General features: G+C 39.0%; 1 protein-coding gene across 3 annotated transcripts in view; it reads left to right on the top strand.

Annotated features, from left to right (window-relative positions):
• ATP10B (ATPase phospholipid transporting 10B (putative)) overlaps positions 1-22,365 on the top strand; it is a 316,520-nt gene that overhangs the window by 184,953 nt on the left and 109,202 nt on the right. Inside the window, exon 1 of one of the 3 annotated variants that reach the window (XM_072630896.1) lies at positions 7,723-8,388. The exons of the other annotated variants lie outside the window; for them this stretch is intronic. Coding sequence (XP_072486997.1) covers positions 7,928-8,388 — 461 coding nt within the window. The 5' untranslated portion in view covers positions 7,723-7,927. Of the gene's footprint in view, positions 1-7,722; positions 8,389-22,365 lie in introns of those variants that run through there. 3 annotated transcript variants of the gene reach the window in all.

The following is a 22,365-nucleotide window of genomic DNA, read 5'->3' as shown; positions in this document are numbered from 1 at the left end:
CTTTCTTGATCCAGCATCTAGCAAAGGCACAGCCAGAAATTTTTTTTTTTACTAATTTCATTTATTTTCAGTGTTATACAATCACTACCATATAACTTAGATTTTTTTCCCCTCCCTTCCCCCTATCTTCCCCCTCCCTCCCCAAGATGGCATACAATTTTATATAGGTTCTACACATACATTCCTATTAAATACATTTTCACTATAGTCATGCTGTGTAGAAGAATTAAAATGAATGGGAGAAATCATAAAACAAACCAAAACATAAAACAAAAGAAAATGATCTGCTACATTCTGCAGTTGAATTCCATAGTTCTTTCTCTGGATGTGGAAGGCATTTTGCCTTAAAAGACCATTGGGAATTTTTTAAAGTCCTTGTATTGCAATGAAGTTCCAAGTCTACCAGAAAAAACTTTTATACACTGTGGTCATTGCTGTGCACAAAGTTCTCCTGGCTCTGCTCCTTTCACTCAGCATCAGATCATACAAGTCTTTCCAGGCCTCTCTGAAGACTTCTTGCTCATCATTTCTTACAGTGCAATAGTATTCCTTTACATTCATATATCATAATTTATTCAGCCATTCCCCAATTGATGGACATCCCCTTGATTTCCAGTTTTTGGCTACCACAAAGAGAGCTGCTATAAATATTTTTGTACATGTAAGACCCTTTCCCATTTTTATGATGTCTTGGGGATACAGTCCTAGAAGCGATATTGCTGGGTCAAAAGGTATGCATATTTTTGTAGCCCTTTGGGCATAGTTCCAAATTGCTCTCCAGAATGGTTGGATCAGCTCACAACTCCACCAACAATGAATTAGTGTTACAACTCTCCCACATCCTTTCCAACATTTATCATCTTCCTGTTCTGTCATGTTTGCGAATCTGATGGATGTGATGTGGTACCTCAGAGTTGTTTTGATTTGTATCTCTCTAATTAATAGTGATTTGGAACATTTTTTCCTATGACTATAGATATCTTTAATTTCTTCCTCTGAAAACTGCCTGTTCATATCCTTTGACCATTTATCAGTTGGGGAATGATTTATATCTTTGTACATTTGACTCAGTTCTCTATACATTTTAGAAATGAGGTCTTTATCACAGATACTAGCTGCAAAAATTCTTTCCCTGTTTTCTATATCCCTCTGAATCTTGGTTGCATTGGGTTTGGTTGTGCAAAAACTTTTCAGTTTAATGTAATCAAAATTATTCATCTCTCACTTCATAATGCTTTCTATCTCTTCTTTAGTCAAAAATTTTTCCCTTCTCCATAAATCTGATAAATACACTATTCCTTGCTCCACCAATTTGTCCATAGTATCAATCTTTATACCTAGATTGTGTACATATTTGGACTTTATTCTTGTGCACAGTGTCAGGCATTGGTCTATGCCTAGTTTCTGCCACACTGTTATTCAGTTTTCCCAGCAGTTTTTGTCGAACAGTGAGTTCTTATCTCAGAAGCTGGGGTCCTTGGGTTTATCAAACAGCAGATTGCTATATTTACTGCCTACTGTGTCTTGAGTAACTAGCCTATTCTATTTGTCTACGCTTCTGTTTTTCAGCCAGTACCAAGTGGCTTTGATAACTGCTGCTTTATAATACAATTTGAGATCTGGTAACACTAGGCCACCTTCCCTAGCATTTCTTTTCATTAGTCCCCTTGATAGTCTGGACCTTTTGTTCTTCCAGATGAATTTTGATATTATTTTATCCAGCTCTAGAAAATAATTATCTGATAGTTTAATTGGTATGGCATTAAATAAGTAAATTAATTTAGGTAGAATTGTCATTTTTATTATATTGGCTTAGCCTACCCATGAGTAACTGATGTTTTTCCACTTACCTAGATCTGACTTTACTTGTGTGAAAAGCATCTTGTAATTGTGTTCATATAGTCCCTGGGTTTGTTTTGGCAGATAAAGTCCCAAATATTTTATAGTGTCTACCCTAGCTTTAAATGGGACTTCTCTTTCTATCTCTTGCTTTGGGGCAGAAATTTTTTTAAAAAAGAGTTCTGTTCCAGTTTTACACTTAACCTGGCATGGTTATGACCGTAGTCAAAAAAGATTGTGCAGGAGAGGCCAAAAAACTGTTAGAACTAATGGAAAACTCAGAAAAAATTAGAATGCACTCTAATGGAAGCTAGCACCTTAAAAAGTGGCAAATAGGACATTTTGGGTTGCATTGTAAATAGTAGTGGGGCACTTCTCCCATTTGTTTGCCCCCCAGATAATGCAGTGCTCCATAAAAGCTTGTTCCACATTGATAGTCTTGCTTGCTTCAATCTGCACGAGGCATCCTGGATTTATTCATTTTCTCAATAGACCATCATCAACTGATGCTGAAGCCATTGACCATTTACCTCAGGTTAAAGTCAGTCCCTTTCTAAATGAACTTCCAACTAAAGAAAAGGTTTTGAATGTCATTAGGCTCCTCTCATGTGGCAAAACACTTGGTGCTGATTCCACTCCAGCAGAACTCTACAAGGCAGTGGGGTAGGGTCCCCTGCTCATACAAAAGCTGATAGCAATCTTCCAAGTTATATGGCAAGAGGAAGGTTTCCTAGAGGAGATCAAGGATGCAGCCATTGTCCATCTCTATAAAAGAAAAGGAAATAGATTGTTTTGTGACAACCATGGGTGGGAGGTGGGAGGATGTCTCTCTTGGTCATAGTCTCAGCATTCTTGCCCAAGTCCACCTTAATCAGCTGACCCTTCACCTAGAAGATGGTCACCTACCCAGCTTGGCTTCAGAAAGGGGCAAGGAACAGTCTATGTGGCATTTGCTGCTTGACAACTCCAGGAGAAATACTGGGTGCAGAACAGAGGTCTGTACATGTTATTTATTGATCTAACCAAGGTCTTTGATATGGTTAGTCATGAGTGCCCGTAGAAGATCATGGCAAAATTTGGTTGCCCAGAGAAGTTCATCAGTATTACGTACCACTTTCATGATGGCATGCTTTCAAGGGTTCTGGATAGTGGACAATGCCCTTGTGCTTTCCCAGTCATGAAGGTTGTGAAGCAGGGCTGTGTGCTTACTCCCATATTTGTTAGCATGATATTTTCAACAATGTCAGGTGCCTTCAACAAGTACAAAAACAGTATTGGCACTAAGGTCAGCTACTGCACTGATGGTAAATTATTTAACTGGAAAGGCTACAAGCCAAGACTAAATTGGGGGGAGAATTAGTATACAACCTGTTGTTTGTAGATAATTTTGCCTTCAATGCAGCCTCTGAGATGAAATGAAGTATGATTCAATTCTCTGCCTCTTGTGCTAATTTTGACCTAACAATTAACAACAAGAAAACACAGATTCTCCACCAGACAGCACCACACCATCCCTATACAGAACCATTGGTTACAAATGGAGAAATTTTGGTTGCTGTTGGACAAGTTCACTAACCCTGGCAGCATACTTTACAGGGACGTAGATACAGATGATGAGGTTGATACACACATTGCCAGAGCTCCTCATTTGGGAGGATCATAAAGAATGCATGGGAAAAAAGAATATTAGACTGCCTACAAAACTGAAGATCTACAGAGCCATTGTGTTATATGCCTGTGAAACAGAAATAGTTTACCATCTCCGTGCCAGAAAATTGAATCATTTCCATTTGACTTGTCTTAGGAAGATTCTGAAGATAACTTGACAAGATAAGGTCCCTAGACACCAAGGTCCTTCCTTGAGAACTGTCAAGCATTCAAACTTTACTGCAAAGAGCACAACTCCAATGGGCTGACCATGTTGTTAAATGTCAAAATTACTCTTGCCTGCAAAAGTATTTTACAGAGAACTCACACAAGATAGGCACTCATATGGTGGTCAGAAGAAGCCATACAAGGACACTCTCAAGAACTTTGGTATCAACTGTGAGATATGGGAGACACTGGCACAGGACCACCCAGTGTGGCATGCCCACATCAAAGAAGGCTCTGTGCTCTGTGAGCAAAGTAGAATTGTGGTAGCTCAAAAGAAATACAAGATGCACAAGTTTAGAAACATCTCCCTCCCAAATGGTCACACGGACTCTTTGTGTCCAACTTGTGGCAGAGCCTTCCAAGCTCATATTGGTCTGATCAACCACAGACACCCTGTTACATTGACCCTGATGTGGTGATGCCATTTTGTTCCTCTTCCATCATATAGGACAAACAAACACAACAATGAAACACATTAGGCTAGGCTCTCGGGAGCATGAAAAGAAAGATGGCATGGAATATTGCATAAATCCTAGACTTAGAGTCAGGAAACTTGGGTTTATACCCAAGCTCTGACACTTAATCATGTGGTTGTAGGCAGGTCTCTTTTTCTTTTTAAGTCTGTTTCTTCATGTGTAAAATGAGAATTATCTAGGACCAAAACTTGGTAAATTTTATTTTTGTTGCCTTCACTCTCTGATGTGTCTAGCCATTTACTTGTAATGACTACCCCAGAGAAATATAGGAGAAACATATTTTTTTAAACTATGCAGGATTATATGTTTTATAGAACGACCAAATCTTTTTTTCGTATGAACTCGTACCTCTTCCATCCTGAATTTGTGAGGTTGAATTTTTTTGGATGTTCAGTGACTTGCACAAAGTCTCATAAGTAGAGTGTCAAAGGTGAAATTTGATCCATAGTCTTCTAAATTCAGAGCCAGTCTTCTTTTGAAGCTCCTAAATGGTTTTTAATGCTGATCCCACAAAAAAAAATCAAAACAGCTTCCATGTCAAAAAGAAGCAATAAAAAGCATTTTCATTTTAACTGCGGTCTGGGACTCTCAAGAGTATGCTTAAATCAGAGAGTACTCAACAATGCCCAATGTCCAGGGCAAATAAAGATAATTGCCAGATATAGGGAAAATCAAAAACTAGGTATGAGTCTTTACAGTCACTTTGATTTAATTTCATCATATCAGATTTATGCCATCATGATCTTAAACATTTTCCCTTCTTGATCCTTCCATCTTTTGGGGGTCACTGAGACTGGGCTTCCTCCTGGCCACCCTTTCTAGTTCTGGCTGCACTTTCATTTATATCCCTCCATCTACCTCAACTCATCCCATTGGTGAGGAAAAAATTGGAAATATCCTTGCTCCCCATCGCCACTTCCAGGCGATCTTCTATCACCATCAGTTAGCAACCATCCCTCCTTTGAGGTTCATTCAATCCATATTTATCACCCAGTTGAGATGCTGGTAGCTCTTGTCTACAAAACTCCTGGATACTCTCTTTCCTTCCTCAATGAGTTCAGTGCCTGGTTCACAGACTTTCTCTCCTTCACAGATTTTGCTCTCCTACTAAGAGACATCAACATACATATATATTGACAGTCATCCAAACACCCTCACCTCCAAATTCCTCAAGTTCCCATGACCCATTCTTCCTCCTCACCTCAATTACACACAGAAATATTTGGTCATATCCTTGAATTTGCCATTGCCCAAAAGTGTTCCATATACATAGTCATGAACTCAGAAATTCCTTTATCTGATCAGTCTGTTGTCATTCCACCTCTGCCTTGCAACTCCACCACCCATTCTTTATTCTTATGACAACCACAAATTCTCTAGCCCTCAGTTCTTTCTCTGGTCATCACCATTACCCTGGCTACACTTTCCTCCCCTCCCCATTTGGATTCACTGATGAAGCAGTTCAACTCTTACGCTGTCTTCTCTCAACACCTTTGTCACTTTATCCTATCAAAGATCTTGCCTTGTCAAACCTCACCATCTACTACCTTCACTTCTATTCATATGTTGCTGAATAAAACTGGAAAAAATCATGAAATCATGCTGACTGACCCTACCAACAGCTTGATGTTACATAATCTGAACTGGGTCCTCACTGAGTCAAAACAATTCTTTTATACTTCCATAATCTATTCATTAGGGCAGTTAAGTGAAGCAGTAGATAGAGCTGTGGGTCTACAGTCAGGAAAAAGTTAATTCAAATCTGGTCTCAGACTGTATGACTAAGCAAATCACTTAACCCTGTTTGCCTCAGTTTCCTCATCTGTCAAATGAGCTGGAGAAGGAAATAGCAAACCACTCCAGTATCTTTGCCAAGAAAACCCCAAATGGAATCATGAAGAGTGAGACACAACTGAAAAATAACAATCTGTTTGTTATTTCACTTACCACAGCTGCTTTTCGAAACCCTTTCATCCCTCCTCAAACCTCTCATACCCTCTCAGCTAAGAACTTTGCCTTATATTTCACTGAAAAAATTAAGGCAATTCTCAGAGATCCTTCTTCTCATCTGTTCCTCATCTTGCACTGTTTATGTGTCTTCTACCACTATTTCTTCCTTCATGCTTATTTAACATGAAGAGGTGACCCTTCTTGCCAAGGCAAACCCCTCCACGTGCACAGGTGATCCCATGCCATCCCATCTTCTCCAGCAGATCACCTCTGCTCTCTCAGTAATCTTTAATCATTCCCCATCTACTGTCAGACTATATCGTACCCCTTTCTTCCCTCTTTCCCCCTACCTACTCAAACTCTAGTGGCTCCCCATTACATAAAGAATCAAATATAAAATCCTCCATTTGTCTTTTAAAGCTCTTTATAACCTGGACCTGATTCATATCTTTCTATTTTTCTTACACCCACATATTAGGTATCCAGTGACACTGGTCCCTTATCTGTTCTTTACATAAAACCCAATATCTTCAGACTATGAGCATTTTCATTGGCTGTACCCCCATACCTGGAATTCTGCCCCCCCCATCTCTACTTCTTAGCTTCCAGGACTTCCTTCAAGTCTTAGCTAAAGTCTTTCCTTCTACAAGAAACCTCTCCTAGTCCTCCTTAATCTTAGTACCTTCCCTCTAAGACTACCTCCATTTTCTGCAATATTTAACTTGTTTGTACATAGTTGTCTGCATGTTGTCTCCCCCATCAAACTATGAATTCCTTGAGAGTAGGGACAGGTTTTTACCTTTTTTTTTTTTTTTTTGTATCCTCAGAGCTTAGCACAGTGCCTGGCACATAGTAGAACTACAATAAATGCCAGGTGATTTGTCTGGATTTGGTGTGACACTGGAGTGGGAGGAGGTGATACAATGACAAAACAACATGTTTCCCATCCTCTTGGAACTCAAAATTCAGGGAAGATGGATTTTTAATATCTACATAAAGATTCAATAACTACAGTGAACATGAGAGATGTATAGATTATTATATATATGTATACATATACATATATACACACACACATATATATGATATAGCATTGGAAGCTTTCAGATGAAATTTGAGAAGAACATAGAGCATAGAGATTCATGATCGCATAAGAGCTAACTTCAGAATGTCTTCTTGCGGATATTTGACAGGAGCCCAATAGTGGATACAAAAGATTATTGTTATTGTTCAAATACATATGACTCTGATGGGGTTTTCTTAGTAAAGATATCAGAATCATTTACCATTTCTTTCTCCAGTGTGCCCCCATTTTACAGAAGAGAAACTGAGGCACATAGAGGTTAAGCCCAGGGTCACACTGCTAGTAAGTGTCTGATTTCAGATTTGAACTCAGATCTTCCAATTCCATGCTCAGTGCTCTATCCACTGTACCACCTAGCTGCCCAACCAAAATATTACCTTTTCTTTAACATGTGAGAATCATGGCTTACTCTTAGAGCTTAATTGGGTAGGCTTTAGGACCCAGAGTCATCTCACCAGCCTGGATGACTGGGTGAAAGGGGAAGATACCTGTGGGTGACGTAGGCATTTCAACAGGTGGAGAAGGAAGCAGCCAGGTTGGACACACGCCTCTCCCTAAACCAGTTTTTGAACTTGATTGGGATCTTTTGCTTCCTTTATCTACCACCTCCTTCCCCTGTTTGGATTACCATTGTGAGAGAGGAGCCAGAAGACACTGACCCAGAGAAAAGAAGAGAAGGATGTCTGGACCATGCTGCTGAATAATGGAGCTGCTCAAAAAAAAACTTTTTTACCGGGAAATAAAGAGCCATGGCATGACCCCTGAGGCTCAGGAGAGGGCAGAGATGAAAAAGGAAGGAAGGAAAAAGAAGAAAGGGGAAAGAAAGTATATTGTGGTCTCTAACCTGAATTTTGAAGGAAGACCCCGAAAAGAAAACCCCAATCGGCAATACAAAAGAAACCAAATCAAAACGACCAAATATACCTTGCTATCCTTCCTGCCCAAGAACATCTTTGAGCAGTTACATCGGTTGGCCAACCTCTACTTTGTGGCCATCGCAGTGCTGAATTTTGTCCCAGTGGTCAATGCTTTCCAACCAGCTGTAGGCCTGATTCCAATCTGTATCATGATGGTGGTAACTGCCCTGAAGGATGCCTGGGAGGACCTTCGGAGATACAAGTCAGATAAGATAATCAATAATCAAGATTGCTTCATCTATAGCAGGTAAATAAAGCAACTCTTTGGGAGTAGATGGGCCTCACCTCCATCTTTTTTTGAGGGGGGGTTGTTTTGGAAAAACAAGAGAGTATGTTGTTACTCAGTTGTTACTAGGTCGTTATTCAGTCTTGTCTGACTCTGTGACTTCATCTGGGGTTTGCTATTTCCTTCTTCAGCTATTTTACAGATGAGGAAACTAAGACATATAGGATTAAGTGACTTGCCCAGAGTCACACAGCAAGTAAGTGTCCAAGGTCAGATTTAAACTAAGGTCTTCTTGACTCCAAGTCTGATGCTCTACCCACTGCAGTTAAATCCACATCATTGGGAATGTCAGACTAAAACTCCTGTGGAAAGGAAAGGCCAATATTTGATGTACTCTGAAATTTTAAATAGTGGCAGATAGAGGAGATATTACCCTAGCATTGTTTAAAAAACAAAAACAAAACTTTGTTCAGTGAAATTCTCCCAGTATTTAAGTATTTTATGAAAATATTGACCTCTTCAGAGGTCAGTGCAGGAATTTTCACATCAAGGTTGATAGACAGACCCTAATGGGCACACAAATGAGAAAGGGGCATAATTCTCTTCAGAAAAAACTAACAATAACTTAACGTACCTTTTAGAAACCCATTCCTATCCCCCACAGTCTGATCTTACATTAACCCATCTTCAATATTGCCCCATGTCTATGCGAGAGGCAGAGGAGAAGCAATGAAAGGCAGCCTGGCTCAAGATATAAAGATCCAGTCTCAGAGTTAGAAAGGGCTCACTGGGAGTCCAGCTTCAGATATATTCTGGCTTTGTGACCTTGGGCGAATCAATGCCCTTCTTTCTCTAGGCAATTCTCTAAGCAGAATAGTTGTCCATTTGCATTGCTCTAGAGAGTTTCCTCACCCAGAGGTCCTCCTCCCATTTAAACCATAAGTCTGAACTAAGAAAAAAGAAGTCAGAAAACCTGAGAAAAAGAATAATATAGTAGATAGTGTTAGACTTAGAACCAGGAAGACTGATGTTCAAATACTGTCATTGAAATTAGCTGTGTGAAAGTAAGCAAGTCACACGACCTCTCTGGGCCTCACTTTCTTCTTTTGTAAAATGAGTAAGTTGGACTAGAGAGTCTCTTAAAGTCTCAGTAAAAAACTTGAGTTGAAATCCTGCTCAGACACTTACCAACTGGGTGACCCTGGGCAAGTCACTTAAACTTCTGTCTGCTTCAGTTTCCTCATTTGTAAAATGGAAATAATAATAACAATTATCTTGCAGGGTTGCTCAGAGGTTCAAATGAAAGAATAGTTGTAAAGAACTTATTATTAACATCTCTTCTAGGTCTACAAAAAATATGGAATTCTATTATTCCATGCACTGGACTCAAGGTCTGTGGCAAGAGGTCTCCAGTAGAGTATCTCAGGGAATCTGTGTTTGGTCTATGATGTTTCAAATGTTTGTCAGTGAAGGCACACTCATCAGATTTGCTGAAGACACAAGCTTAGAAGGAAAATTGCCATAATAGAAGAGAGAGTTGGAATCCAAAAAGATCTCTACAGACTCGTGAATTGGACTGAATCTAATTAGTTGAAATTCATTAGGGATAAATATGAAGTCTCACACTTGGGTACACAAATTCAGCTTCACAAATGCAAGTGGAGGAGAAAGAGACAATATTTTTTTTTCTGGAAAAAATGCAAAGTAATAATACTCAGTATGATGATGGCACAGCCCAAAAGAAAGGCCCTCCAATCATAGAGGTGGTAAATTGCTGGAACACTGTGATAGTTCTCCTGTACTCTGTGTTCATAAGACCTTATCTTGAATATTATGTTCAGTTCTAGGCATCACAGGTCATTGAGAACTGGAAAGTGCCCAAAGGAGGCCAGCCAGAATGGTCAAGGGCCTGAATCCATGTCATTAAAAAAATCCTTTGAAGAAACTGGGAACATTGGCCTAAAGAAGATTAATTATCCTCAGCTATTCAAAAGAGGAGAGATTAGATTTGTTCTGTTTGGCTCCAGAGGTCAGGAGCAGTGGAGAAAAATTACAAAGAATCAGATTTGGGCTTTATATCAGGAAAAAATGTCCTCACAATGACAGTTATCGAAAATTAGATGCCCTTCCTTAGTGATCTTAAAACAAATGGTGCTTGGCTACTTGCCTACTGTGTTACAGCAGGGATTATTTTTGTGTGTAGATTGTGCTAGATGACCACCAACCTCTCGTCTAACTCTCAAATGCTGAGATTCTATAAAGTCTGGTTTGAACTAGCTCTTTTGGGTGAATGGCTGAAGTCAGTATCTGTTTAACAATGGATATAGAGATTCATACACAGGACTTACTCTTATTTAGTGCATGAGAACAGGACAGGGTTGACTGAGACTGTCCCAAGTTTCTAGCAGTATGTGTTGTCCCAAACAAAATATAAAAACTAAATTCTGGCTTTACCAGAGAGAATATGGGATGAGGTGATCTCTTGGAGGTGGCAAGTGGCAAAAATAGATGATTTTATAGATGGCAAGGGCAAGACTTAATTTCTTAGCAAATAAAGAAAGTCATCTTCACACTGAAGAAACATGACTGTGTCTCCCACAATACCCTTCCAGCCTTTTATCTTATCAGAAATTCATATCTAGTTTCAGTGGAAGTGGGAATGGAAGCATGCTCAAGTTACAGAAATAACTCCATGTTATTACTGGTTTAAGTGACCTAGAGTTCAAGATGTGTAACTGATGGGCTGCTGAATATGGATAGTTATCCCTCTGTTCGGGGAAATAGACAATAAGTTCCTTGCATTTGTGGCACAAATCCAAAGGATCTTGAATCAGAGGTGGGGAACCTGTGGTCTTGAGGCCACAGTTATATCTCCAAAGGGTTACCAGGAAGATTCCTAATGAGTTTCTTGATGAAATAGATTCAAGGCCTGAACTTCTGAGTGCTTGGTTTATGGATATCCCCCAAAACAAATTCCATTCCGTCTTCCAGGCACTATACCATATTCCTAGACTCCTTTTTTTCCTATAGGATTCAGGATAGAAAGAATGCTAGATCTTAAAAAAAGAAAACCAAACAGACTTTTGGAAGTTGGGTGTGACTCTTTTGAAGGTTGACAGTTTTACTGAATATCTAGAGGTGAACTATATTACTGACTAACATTTGGTTAAAGAAGCAATGAGGAAGAAATAACTGCTGATAGATGATCACTTTATTTACAGAAGTGTTTTTTAAAGCAATATCTTTCTTCCTTTATTCCCCCTGTAAATTTTATTTTCTCCACTTCTTTCTTTCCTTGATTTTATATTAATGAAAGAGACATGGATGAAGTGAAATGTGAAGTGAGTTTTCTTCCTTGGGAAGGATAATAATTCTGAAACCCTAAGTGGGATTACTACACCATTTTGTTTGAGAACCTCTAAACCAGAGGTATTAAAGATGCAGCTTGTGCTGCCCTAAAATGTGGCTCAAACCAGATTAAAATGTAATTGGGAAATATTTAGCAAAATAAATAACAATACAATAAAACATAGATAATGTTAATATGTGATTTTCTGAGTTGCTATGCACTCACAGGGATCCTTATGTAGAGTTTAGTGCCCCGCCCCCATTTCTATCTGAGTTTGATACTACTGCTCTAATCCATGAGTAGCAGGCAGTTCATTATTGTTGCTCCAGCAGGTTTCCTATGTCATGGCTGCTTCTCACATGCAGTGTGTGTCAACATCCTTATGAATGCTGAATGCCTTTGCTCAAATGGAAGAGTGTACAGATTTTAGGACAACAGTGTGATAGAGTGGAGACAGGAGTCCCAGCTCTGCTCAAACTAGCCAAGAGTCTCTAAGTAAGTCATTTAATCTCTCTTGGCCTCAGTTTTCTCACATCTGAAATGAAATGGTTCAACTAGATGGTATCTCCCTACCTGGTCTAAATCTATGGTCCTAATCTAGTTGTTTCTTGGGAGAAAGGATATGGGATTTTATGGTATCATAGGACCCTTCTTGATGCCTCAAAATGTAATAATCAAGGTTCTTTCTTTAAGAACCATTCTAACATTCTAAGGTAAAGGAAACTTTCTAGGCATTTTTATGCAGTGAGAAAAGTACTGGACAAAGAAAGACTGAGAACAAATCAGTAACCTACTGTGAACCTCAGTTTCCCATTCTATAAAATGGGATACACACACACACACACACACATTTATATATATATAGGTATATATGTTTATATGCATGTATATATGTACATATCTATGTCTATGTGTACATACACACATATACATATATATGCATATATATATGTACTTTGGAAAAATATAAAGAATTATACAAGTATAAGGCATGATCATTGTTGTTGATAGAAACAGAAGAAAATTGTTGTTTTTGTTGTTGTTGTTTGGTTATTTCAATCACATCCAACTCTTCAAGACCCCATTTGGGGTTTTCTTGTCAAAGATTCTGGAGTGGTTTGCTATTTTCTTCTCTAGTTCATTTTACAGATGAGGAAACTGAGGCAAACAGGGTTAAGTGACTTGCACAGGGTCACACAGCTAGTGAGTCTCTGAGGACAGATTGCTGAACTCCAGTCCTCATGAGTCCAGGGCCTGCACTCTACTCACTGCATCATCTAGTTGCACAAGGGAATTAGCTTTTGCCAAACAATGACGGCCAAAGATGAGATATTAGGAATGGGATATTGGATCCTGAGAGGACAAGTTTATTTCTAAGAAGCAACACAGAATCACTGCTTTCATTTCAAGTTTTGGCTGAGGTTATTTAATCTTAGCTTCATCTAAACTTTAGAAATTAAAGTCCTTTCACTTTAATTTCTTTCCCATTAAAGAGTTGTGCATCCGGTTTTTCTTTATAATGTATTACATTATCTAATGTAGATTTGTTTATACCATGGTATGGGTGTGTGTCTTTTTACAGACACTAGGAGTCTCATTAACTGAACTGTAATCCAGTTAGAGAATTTTCTTTTAATATAGTAACACTTCTTATATCTACAGGTGAGCCACTAATCAGATTTATGATACTGCTTTGAGAACTGATTAGATTTAGCACTGTATTTCCTTAGTTTCTCCAAGGGCTCAATACAATGAATCTGGTTCCGAACTCAGCAAAAATTTTGTATTTTTTTACCTCATTAATAAGCACTTTTTAGGAGACAATAGAGAGGGAGAAGCAAGGCTAATGGGATTGGGGATTTTCCCCACCCAGATAAAAGGAAAAACTGCACTGAAGTTTGAGCAGTCTGTGCAGAATCAGTCCTGGATTCTGACAAGTATTCATGATAGGTGACCTCTGCTAGGATCCAAAAGACAACTGAAAAAGGGAAAGATCTGAGATCCAGGGGGGTAATAGTTCTTAATGGTGAAAGGGGAGTGGGGTCAGGAAAAGACCTGATCTCAAAGCTCCAAACTTGCCTTTGAGCATCTCCTCCTTCGGGAAAAGTTAGTTACATATCTATAAAGCAAAGGTGGTACTGATCACCTATGTGAATGAAGCTTTGGATAGTAAACAGGATCTAAGATAAAACTTCTGATCCATCTTTATGTCATAGACTTTGGCAATCTGATACAGCCTATATACCTCTTCTCAGAATGTTTTAAACTCATAAGAAAGTATCTAGTATTACAAAGAAAATAAATTATATTAAACTACAGTTATATTAAACGACCTAGCAGAGGTCACCTATCATGAATACTTGTCAGAATCTAGGTCTGTGATTCTGCACAGATTGTCAAAGTTCAAATCATAACTGGCCCCTGAATTCCATCAGCTTGGTAAAAGATGTGAAATAGAATGGCAAGCAGAATCAGAAAATCGCACATAACAGATAAAAACCCAGGGTTTAAACCCAGTGTTGTTTGAAGCATGACAATGAAACATGTCACAGCCATGGAGTTTTTACAAACCAGTGGACCATTCAATTGATCCTTGGATGGGCATACATACTCTGCTATTGGAGTTTTGAAATGGGAGCTTGTTGAAGGCATAAATCACATAAAAGGCCAGGCTGTTCCTGCTGCCTTGAGGAAAGCACTAAACCATTTCAGCTTATTCTACTTGTCACTTCAGGACAAAATACATTATGTCCCCAAATGATTTGAGGAGGTGGAGGAGAAAGGGCCGTAAAACACGATCTCAGTCATCTCAAGGGCCACAAGCCTAAGGTGACAGGCAGGATTTGTGTGTGGGCACACCAAGATGCTGTTAAGGAATACGCAGTTCCAGAAGACAGGGACATCATTATAAATAGAGGCTCTGTGACTCGAGTGAGCCTGATGCCTGCCACTGAGAGCCAAGGATCTTCATCTCTCTTCATAGGAAGGAAAGGAAAGGCAGGTCAGTTATCATGCTCCTACATCAGCCTGCAGGAGTTCCTGATCACCTGCCTATCCAATGGGACAGGGTCCCATGATTCCCACAACTAGAATCAAGCAGAAACTGTAGGCGCATGTCGGGGATTATAGGATCATGGATCTAGAGAAGGAAGGGACCTCAGAAACTATCTAATTTAACTTTTACAGATAAAGAAATTGAGGACCAATAAGTTTATGACCTGCCCAAGGTCACAGAGGTAATAAGCATCAAGGGTGAAATTTCACCCAGGTAGGTCTTCTGATATCAGAGTTCATGCTCTTTCCATTCTATGGCACATTGCTTCTCATGTCATAAAAGGATTTCCTGTATTAGATACAAATAAATTGGAATTGACAACCTCTGAGATGCCTTTCAAATCCAAGATTTTATAACTCTATAAGTCTCCAAGGGACAGCATGGTATAGTAGAAAAATTACTAGATTTGGAGTCTGAGGACCTGGGTTCAAATTCTGACTCTGTCCTTTACTACCTATGTGATTTTGGACAAATCTTTCTTGGGTCCTCAGTTTCCTCATCTGTAAAATAAGAGGTTTGAGCTAGATGACTTCTAAGGTACCTTTCTGCTCTGTGATCTAAATCTGGGGAACCGCAACCTATGTCCTCAAGCAATGATGGACAGAAGGCTCTGTGGAGGGAAAAATGGAAAGGAATTCACTGAGAGAAACATTTGGTACCTAAAGAGAAAAGCTGGAGATTTCCAGGGTAGCAAGACTGAGAGGACTCTCCACTACCTCTCTTCCTTACCTTTGCCTAAATTGTCCTAAGGAAACGTAGCACTCATCTGGTCCAGGATTTACTGGGCACCGATTATGTGCTCAGCACCATACAGAAGTCTAAGCGGTCCCTGCATTCAAGGAGTTTATAGTTTGGTGGAAGGCAAAGAGAGACAGAGCAAAGTTTATATACAGATGAAGAAAAATCTCGTATACACAGTTTATATTTTAGTTGAAGATGAAAGGTTGTTGTTCAGTCATTTTTCAGTCATGTCTGACTCTTTTGACCCCATTTTTGAGGTTTTCTTAGCAAAAATACTGGAGTACTTTGCCATTTGCTTCTCCATTCTACAGTTGAGGAAACTGAGGCAAGTAGTGCTGGACCTGGAGTCAGGAAGACTCATCTTCCTAAGTTCAAATCCAGTCTCAAATACTTACTGTGTGACCCTGGGCAAGTCACTTAACTCTGTTTGCCTCAGTTTCCTCACCTGTAAAATGAGCTGAAGAATGAAATGGCAAACTCACTCCAGTATCTTTGCCAAGAAAACTTCAAATGGGGTCATAAAGAGTCAAATGACTGAAAGGACTGAACAATATTTAGAATGGGAGTCCGCCTTTCCTATTTGTATTCCCAGCACTTAGCAAAGAGCTTTGCATATAGACAGTGCTTAATAAATGTTTTATTCATTCACTGTTCATTCTCTTTCTCCTTGGGTGTAGCGACTCAGCCACCCTACTGTCTACTTTCCAGCCTTCTCTCTAGAACTCCAATGAGACTGCCTTCTTTTTCTTCCTTTGCCTAAAGAAAAAGTCACTATATAGCTATTTGTATTCTGTTAGTAATCGAGGCCTGGCATGAGTCTATGAAGTTCGATCAATAGCAAATGAGTTTCCCAAGCCCATAATTCAATTCAACAAATACTTACTAAGAACCTACTATGTGTTGTGCCAGGTGCTAGGACTACAAAGGCAAAAACTAAACAGTACCTGCCCTTCAAGAGTTTACATCAACTATTTAAACAGGGGGATATAATGTGTACATAGATAAATATAACATGATATAAAGAAAAATATAATACTATAATACAAAGAAGAGTATAAAGAAAGCAAAGAAAAAAATCAGAAAAACTGTCTCTATAGCAAGGGTTTTTAACCTTTGTATCAGAAACCACTTTGCCAGCCTATTGAAGCCTATGGACCCCTTCTCAAAACAATGTTTTTAACACACAAAATAGATAAGATTACCAAGGAAATAAATGGTATTGAAACAGTTGTCAAATTTTAAGTTCACAGACTGCAGGTTAACCTGTGTTCTAGGGATATTTAGGGGGGGGTAGGGGAACGGGGAAGGGAGGAAGGGCAGAACGTGGCATATGGGCTAATACTTGAAGGAAGATAAAGATTGTGAAAAGTACACACGAAGTATTCTCCCAGCTGCACAAACACATGAGGCAGGGGATGAAATATAGAGTTTGAAAAACAAGTTGTTCAATCTGATTGGAAAATGTATTATGTATACATACATACATATATATATACATACACATACATATACACTCTATATATGTATGTATACATATACATATATATATAGTTTGTGTATGTGTGTGTGTGTGTGTGTATTTATATAAGGTACATGAAAGGAAATAAAATGGCCAGAGAGAGATAGGTTGATAAAAGATTGTGGAGAACCTTAAGCTTACCAGGCTAAAGGAATTTAGACTTGTACTCTTGGGATCATATAGAGTTATTGAAGGTTTTTGGACAGGATAGTCTTGAGTCTTACGAGGATGATTTTGGCTGTTAGGTAAAGATGAATTGGAAAGAGGTGAGACTGGAGGAGTGTGTGCTAAGCCGGTGTGCTAGCTATTGCAGCAGTCCAGAAGAAATGTGATGAGTAACCAAACTAGGATTATAAATGTGGGAATGGAGCAGAGGAACTGAAATGAGAGATAGGAAAGGACTTGGCCACTGATTGAACGTGAGATGTAAAGGAGAGGGAAGACATCTCTGATATGGCACAAACTTGAGTGACTAGATGGATAGTGCCCTCAATAAACATGGGAAAGCCAAGTGGAGGAATAGGTAGAGGGGAGAAGATACTAAGTTCTGTTTTAGAAATGTTGAATTTGAGGTGATGGAAGGACATCATGGCAGAACATAGGTAGTTGGTAATGCAGGGCAGCTAGATGACACAGAAGATAGTGCACTGGGCTTGGAATCAGGAAGATTTGTCTTCCTAAGTTTAAATCTGACCTCACACACTTGCTAGCTCTGTTACCCTAGGCAAGTCACTTAATTTTGTTTGCCTCAGTTTCCTCATTTGTAAAATGAGCTGGAGAAAGAAATGGCAAGCCACTTCAATATCTTTGCCAAGAAAACCCCAAATGAGGTCATGAAGAGTTGGATACAACTGAAGAACGATGAGTCCTGGAGTATAGGAGAGAAATTAGGGTTGGATAAATAGATTTAGCTATTATCTTCATAGAGATGATAGCTGGACCCATGGGCATAGATGATAGTATGCCAGGAGAGTATAGTAGAAGAAAAGAAGACCCAGGACAGAACCTTGGGGGAAGCCCACACTTAGATGGCAAGAGGCAGATGAAGATAAATCCAGCAAAGAAACTGAGAAAGCATGATCAAGAAAAAATAAATAAATGTGCTTACTAATAGGACTTATCTTAGGCAAGTCATTAGATCACATTATAATTCACCATCATCATAACACATTTATACAATATAATAATAAATTTCAGTTTTACCTACATTTTTTTTCATGGATCACAACTGCATGTTACCAAAAGGATAAAGAAACACATGGTATGTTAAGTAGGCTACAGGATATTATTATCAGCAATGACCCAAATCTTCTTGAAGGCAAGAACTGTTTTAATTTTCAAATTCCTTAGCATTTAGCAGGCATGTAATAAATGATGAACTGGATTGTACTGAACTGAAAAGTCAATAAGCTGATCTTGCAGTAGTCATAGTTGTCCAGTTGTGTTGGACTTTGCGTGACCTTGTGGACCATAGCACACCAATAGTCCATAGAGTTTTCTTGGCAAAGATGTTAGAGTAAGGTTTGCCATTTCCTTCTCCAGATCACATATTAAGGAAAGATGACAAATGAAAAGCCCAAGCATCCTCATGACATTAAAAGAACCAAAAGGAAACTTTGGCATGCCAGGAGAATGACTCTGAAAGATTTTTGGAAAGAGATGAACAAGAAGGTTAATTGAATTAGAAGATGTGGAGGTGTTGCCATATGCTCTGGTGGAGGGAATGCCTACAGCAGAAAGATGAGAAATGCATCTAAATATCCATGTATTTGAAGTTTCAAAATACTTTGTGTACAGTGTTCCCATGCTTGAGTAAAGCAAGTATTATTCATCCCCATTTACAGATGAGGCAACTGAGATACACAGATCAGCACTGAATTGCCCAGTGTTAGAATCAAAACTTGAGTTCAAGTCATCTGACATCTTAATTTATGATTTTTCCTCTATATTATGCTGCCTCAGTTCAACTCTCTAAATCTCTTTCCTCTTCTATAAAACAGGGAAGCTGAATCAAATGATCGTTGAGATCCCTTTTAACATCATGTGTTTTTATAATTTAATGCTACAGTTGGAAAGTCTCAGATCCACAGATGTAGGTCAGAGTGCAGTCATTATCATTCTTTTTACCCTGTGGCTACAGAGCTTGGTATCCTCAGATGGCAGTTGGGCTTTATGAAGGAAAGACTTCAATAATCTTGCTTTTAATTGGCAGTTCCAAGGAAGGACTTTGCCCTCTGTGAAATGTCATCTACCCAGGCACCCTGAAACCTTAGTAATTTGCTATAGGAACTCAGAAAACTGGAAAACTGATCGAGTTCTCTTTTCCTGCCACACCACTTTCTTTGCCATTCCATAAGTGACAAACATCTCCCCATTTTTATTTGCCTCTAATAACACCCATTTACTTTCTGAAAGGTGTTCAACACCCCTCTACTTAAATTTTCCCCTAGGCAGAATCTGACAGATGAATTCTCAGTCCCAAACTGTGTTGATCTGACTTATTTTTAAATAGCACTGAACATCCCATAAAGCTAAAATAGGAGCCAATTCCCATGTGTGGACTTACTGAGCATAGGAAAGAGTAAGAGACTGGCAAGTTGACTGACCACCTGGGGCAACAGTTCCAAAATAGTTGAATTAATGAGGGTTTGACTTACACAAGCAGCTCTGTGCCAGCTGCTGGCCTCATTCGGAGGCATTCCCAAATACCAGAGCGCATCATTGTCATGTATTTCTACTTCATTTTGAGTGTACTTAGGAGCCACACTCACCCCCTGCTCTCAACTGAACCCTCAGAGGGAAAATTAGCCCATACTCCAATGGTAGGGAACATGACTTGACCATATCCAACTCCTTTCAGAGAGAAAAGAGTGGGAAAAACATACCAGATAAAAAAAATAGCTCATCTTCAGCTAGCCCCCTACAGTATACAAAAAGATTGACTTACATTATCCTCTATTATCCTCACATCAACTCTGTGTGAGGTATGTAAGTAACAGGTGAATTATTATCCCCATTTTACCGATGAGGAAACTAAGGCTGAGAGGGTTAAGTAGCTTTCTCAAAGTCACACAATAGCATGTAATAGAGAGGGCTCATTCTACTACTCTGCGTCTCACTCCACCATTGTGTTCTGCTTTCTAAAGAAATGTAAACCCAAGACTGTCTTCACCACAAGAGATTTTGTCCCCCTCAGAGGGAGTCTTGGTTCTCTACATTTTCTCCTGGAGTAGGAGCCCAATCCCAATACAGGTTGTTCTTTACATATCACATAAGTTATTTTTAGATGTTTTGCACATTCTTACATTCTTGTATGTTGTGTTTCCAAGTAGAATGGAAATCCCTGAGGGCAGGCACTTTTTCATTTTTGTCTTTTTATCCTTAGTACTTAGCTTAATAAACAAATAAATATCTATTGCATACTTGCTTGTACTGGGAGTGCTCAGTAAGTCAGTAAATCATTAAGATTCAAGTTCTTTTTCCAAGGAAAGGAGCCCTAGTGAACATGATTCCACATGTCCCCCCTGCCTATAACTCTCTCTCTCTCCTCCTCTGCACCTCCTGGTTTCCTTTGCTTCCTTCAAGTCTCAACTAAAGTTCTGTCTTCTACAGGAAGACTTTCCTGATCCCTTTTAATTTTAGTACCTTCCCTCTGTTTATCTCCAATTTATACTGTACATATCTCATTTTTATAGCTATTTGCGTATAGTCTCCCCATTAGACTGTAAGCTTCTCAAAAGTAGGAATTATCTTTTGCAATTCTTTGTATCCCCAGTTTAGCACAATGCCTGGCTTATAATGAATACTAAATAGATGCATGTAAACTATTGGCTATATCCCACTATCAGGGGCAGCTAGGTGGTACAGTGGATAGAGCACCAGTGCAGGAGCCAGGAGGACCTGAGTTCAAATCTCACCTCAGACACTTGACTCGCACAAGCTATGTGACCTTGGAAAAGTCACTTAACCCCAATTGCCTCATCCTGGGTCATCTCCAGTCATCCTGATGAATATCTGGTCACTGGATTCAGATGGCTCTGGAGGAGAAGTGAGGCTGGTGACCTGCACAACCCTCCCTCACTCAAAACAAAGTCAAGTTCAAGTCATGTCATTATTTCTCTGATGGCATGGTTTTCTTCAGCAATGAAGGACAAACACACACATATCCCACTATCAACATATGGATCATTCTCACACATGAACCCTAAGTACTATCCTCCAAACCTGAGAAGGGAGCTTAAAGATTGCAAACTCCAACCCCCCAAAGCCAGATTTGTTGTGTCCAATTGGGAAAGCCCATGGAACCAAGTGGGGTGATTGTCTAATAAGTAATGGAGAGTGACAATGCGTGTTAATCTGGAAGAAGCAGCAGCCTGGAATTAATCACTATATTCTCATTCAAGAGTTAGATAAAACAGAAAGGATGTGGCAGTCATAGATAAGCAGGCCCTTCACTGGAGTCCTCTTCCAAAGTATCAGTGAAACTGACTATATGATAGTTAAGCAGGAATGTTTTCCCCAGAAGAGAATCCCAGGCAATAAACTAGTAAATCTCTTTTAAAAGCAATGAAACCCATCAGTTAGGGAATGGGTGAGCAAATTTATGGTATATGAATATGATGGAATATTATTGTGCCATAAGAAATTATAAAAAAGATACTTTGGGAGAAATCTAGAAAGACTTGTATGAATCAATGGAGGTTGAAGTGAGCAGAATCAGAAAAGCAAATTATACTATCACCACCATAAAGATAAACCCTGAAAGATTTAAGAGCTAAAGAATGTAAAATCCAACCACAATTCCAAAGTGATAAAGCATGCTAGTCACCTCTTGACAAAGAGGTGCTAGCTTCCAGATACAGAATGAGATATACATTTTTTGCGTGACCTAATGTGGGGATTTGTTTTGCTTGACTATTCATTTTTATTACAAAAGGTTTTTTTTCCCCTTTTCTTTTTTTTTTCCCAAGGAGAGAAAGAAGGGAGGGAGAAAAAATAAATGCTTGTTAATTTTTACATGTAAAAAAAAAGTTAGTGAAAAAAAGATGTAAAACAATAAATTCTCAAACAAACCTGCAGTAATTCCCCAAAATAAACAAGTTGAGGGATGAGAATAAGATGACAAGAGGTTACAAGTCTCTTCTGTCTATTGAATAGTAATGGAACCATCTTCAACCTAAAGACTATGATAGAAAGGTAATAACACTGGATAAGTGTAAAGAAGAAACAAGTCCAGCTGCTTATATGTTTGTATATGTGTTGAATATCTGGCACAAAATATCTAGAGAAACAGGACACCCAGAATGGAACTTTTAGTGATAGCTTCATCTCAAT

The sequence above is a fragment of the Notamacropus eugenii genome, chromosome 1 (genome assembly GCF_028372415.1).
Source record: "Notamacropus eugenii isolate mMacEug1 chromosome 1, mMacEug1.pri_v2, whole genome shotgun sequence".
Classification (NCBI taxonomy): Eukaryota; Metazoa; Chordata; class Mammalia; order Diprotodontia; family Macropodidae; genus Notamacropus; species Notamacropus eugenii.
Note: the sequence above shows the minus strand (reverse complement) of the source record. Positions and strands in the feature narration are given on the sequence as shown.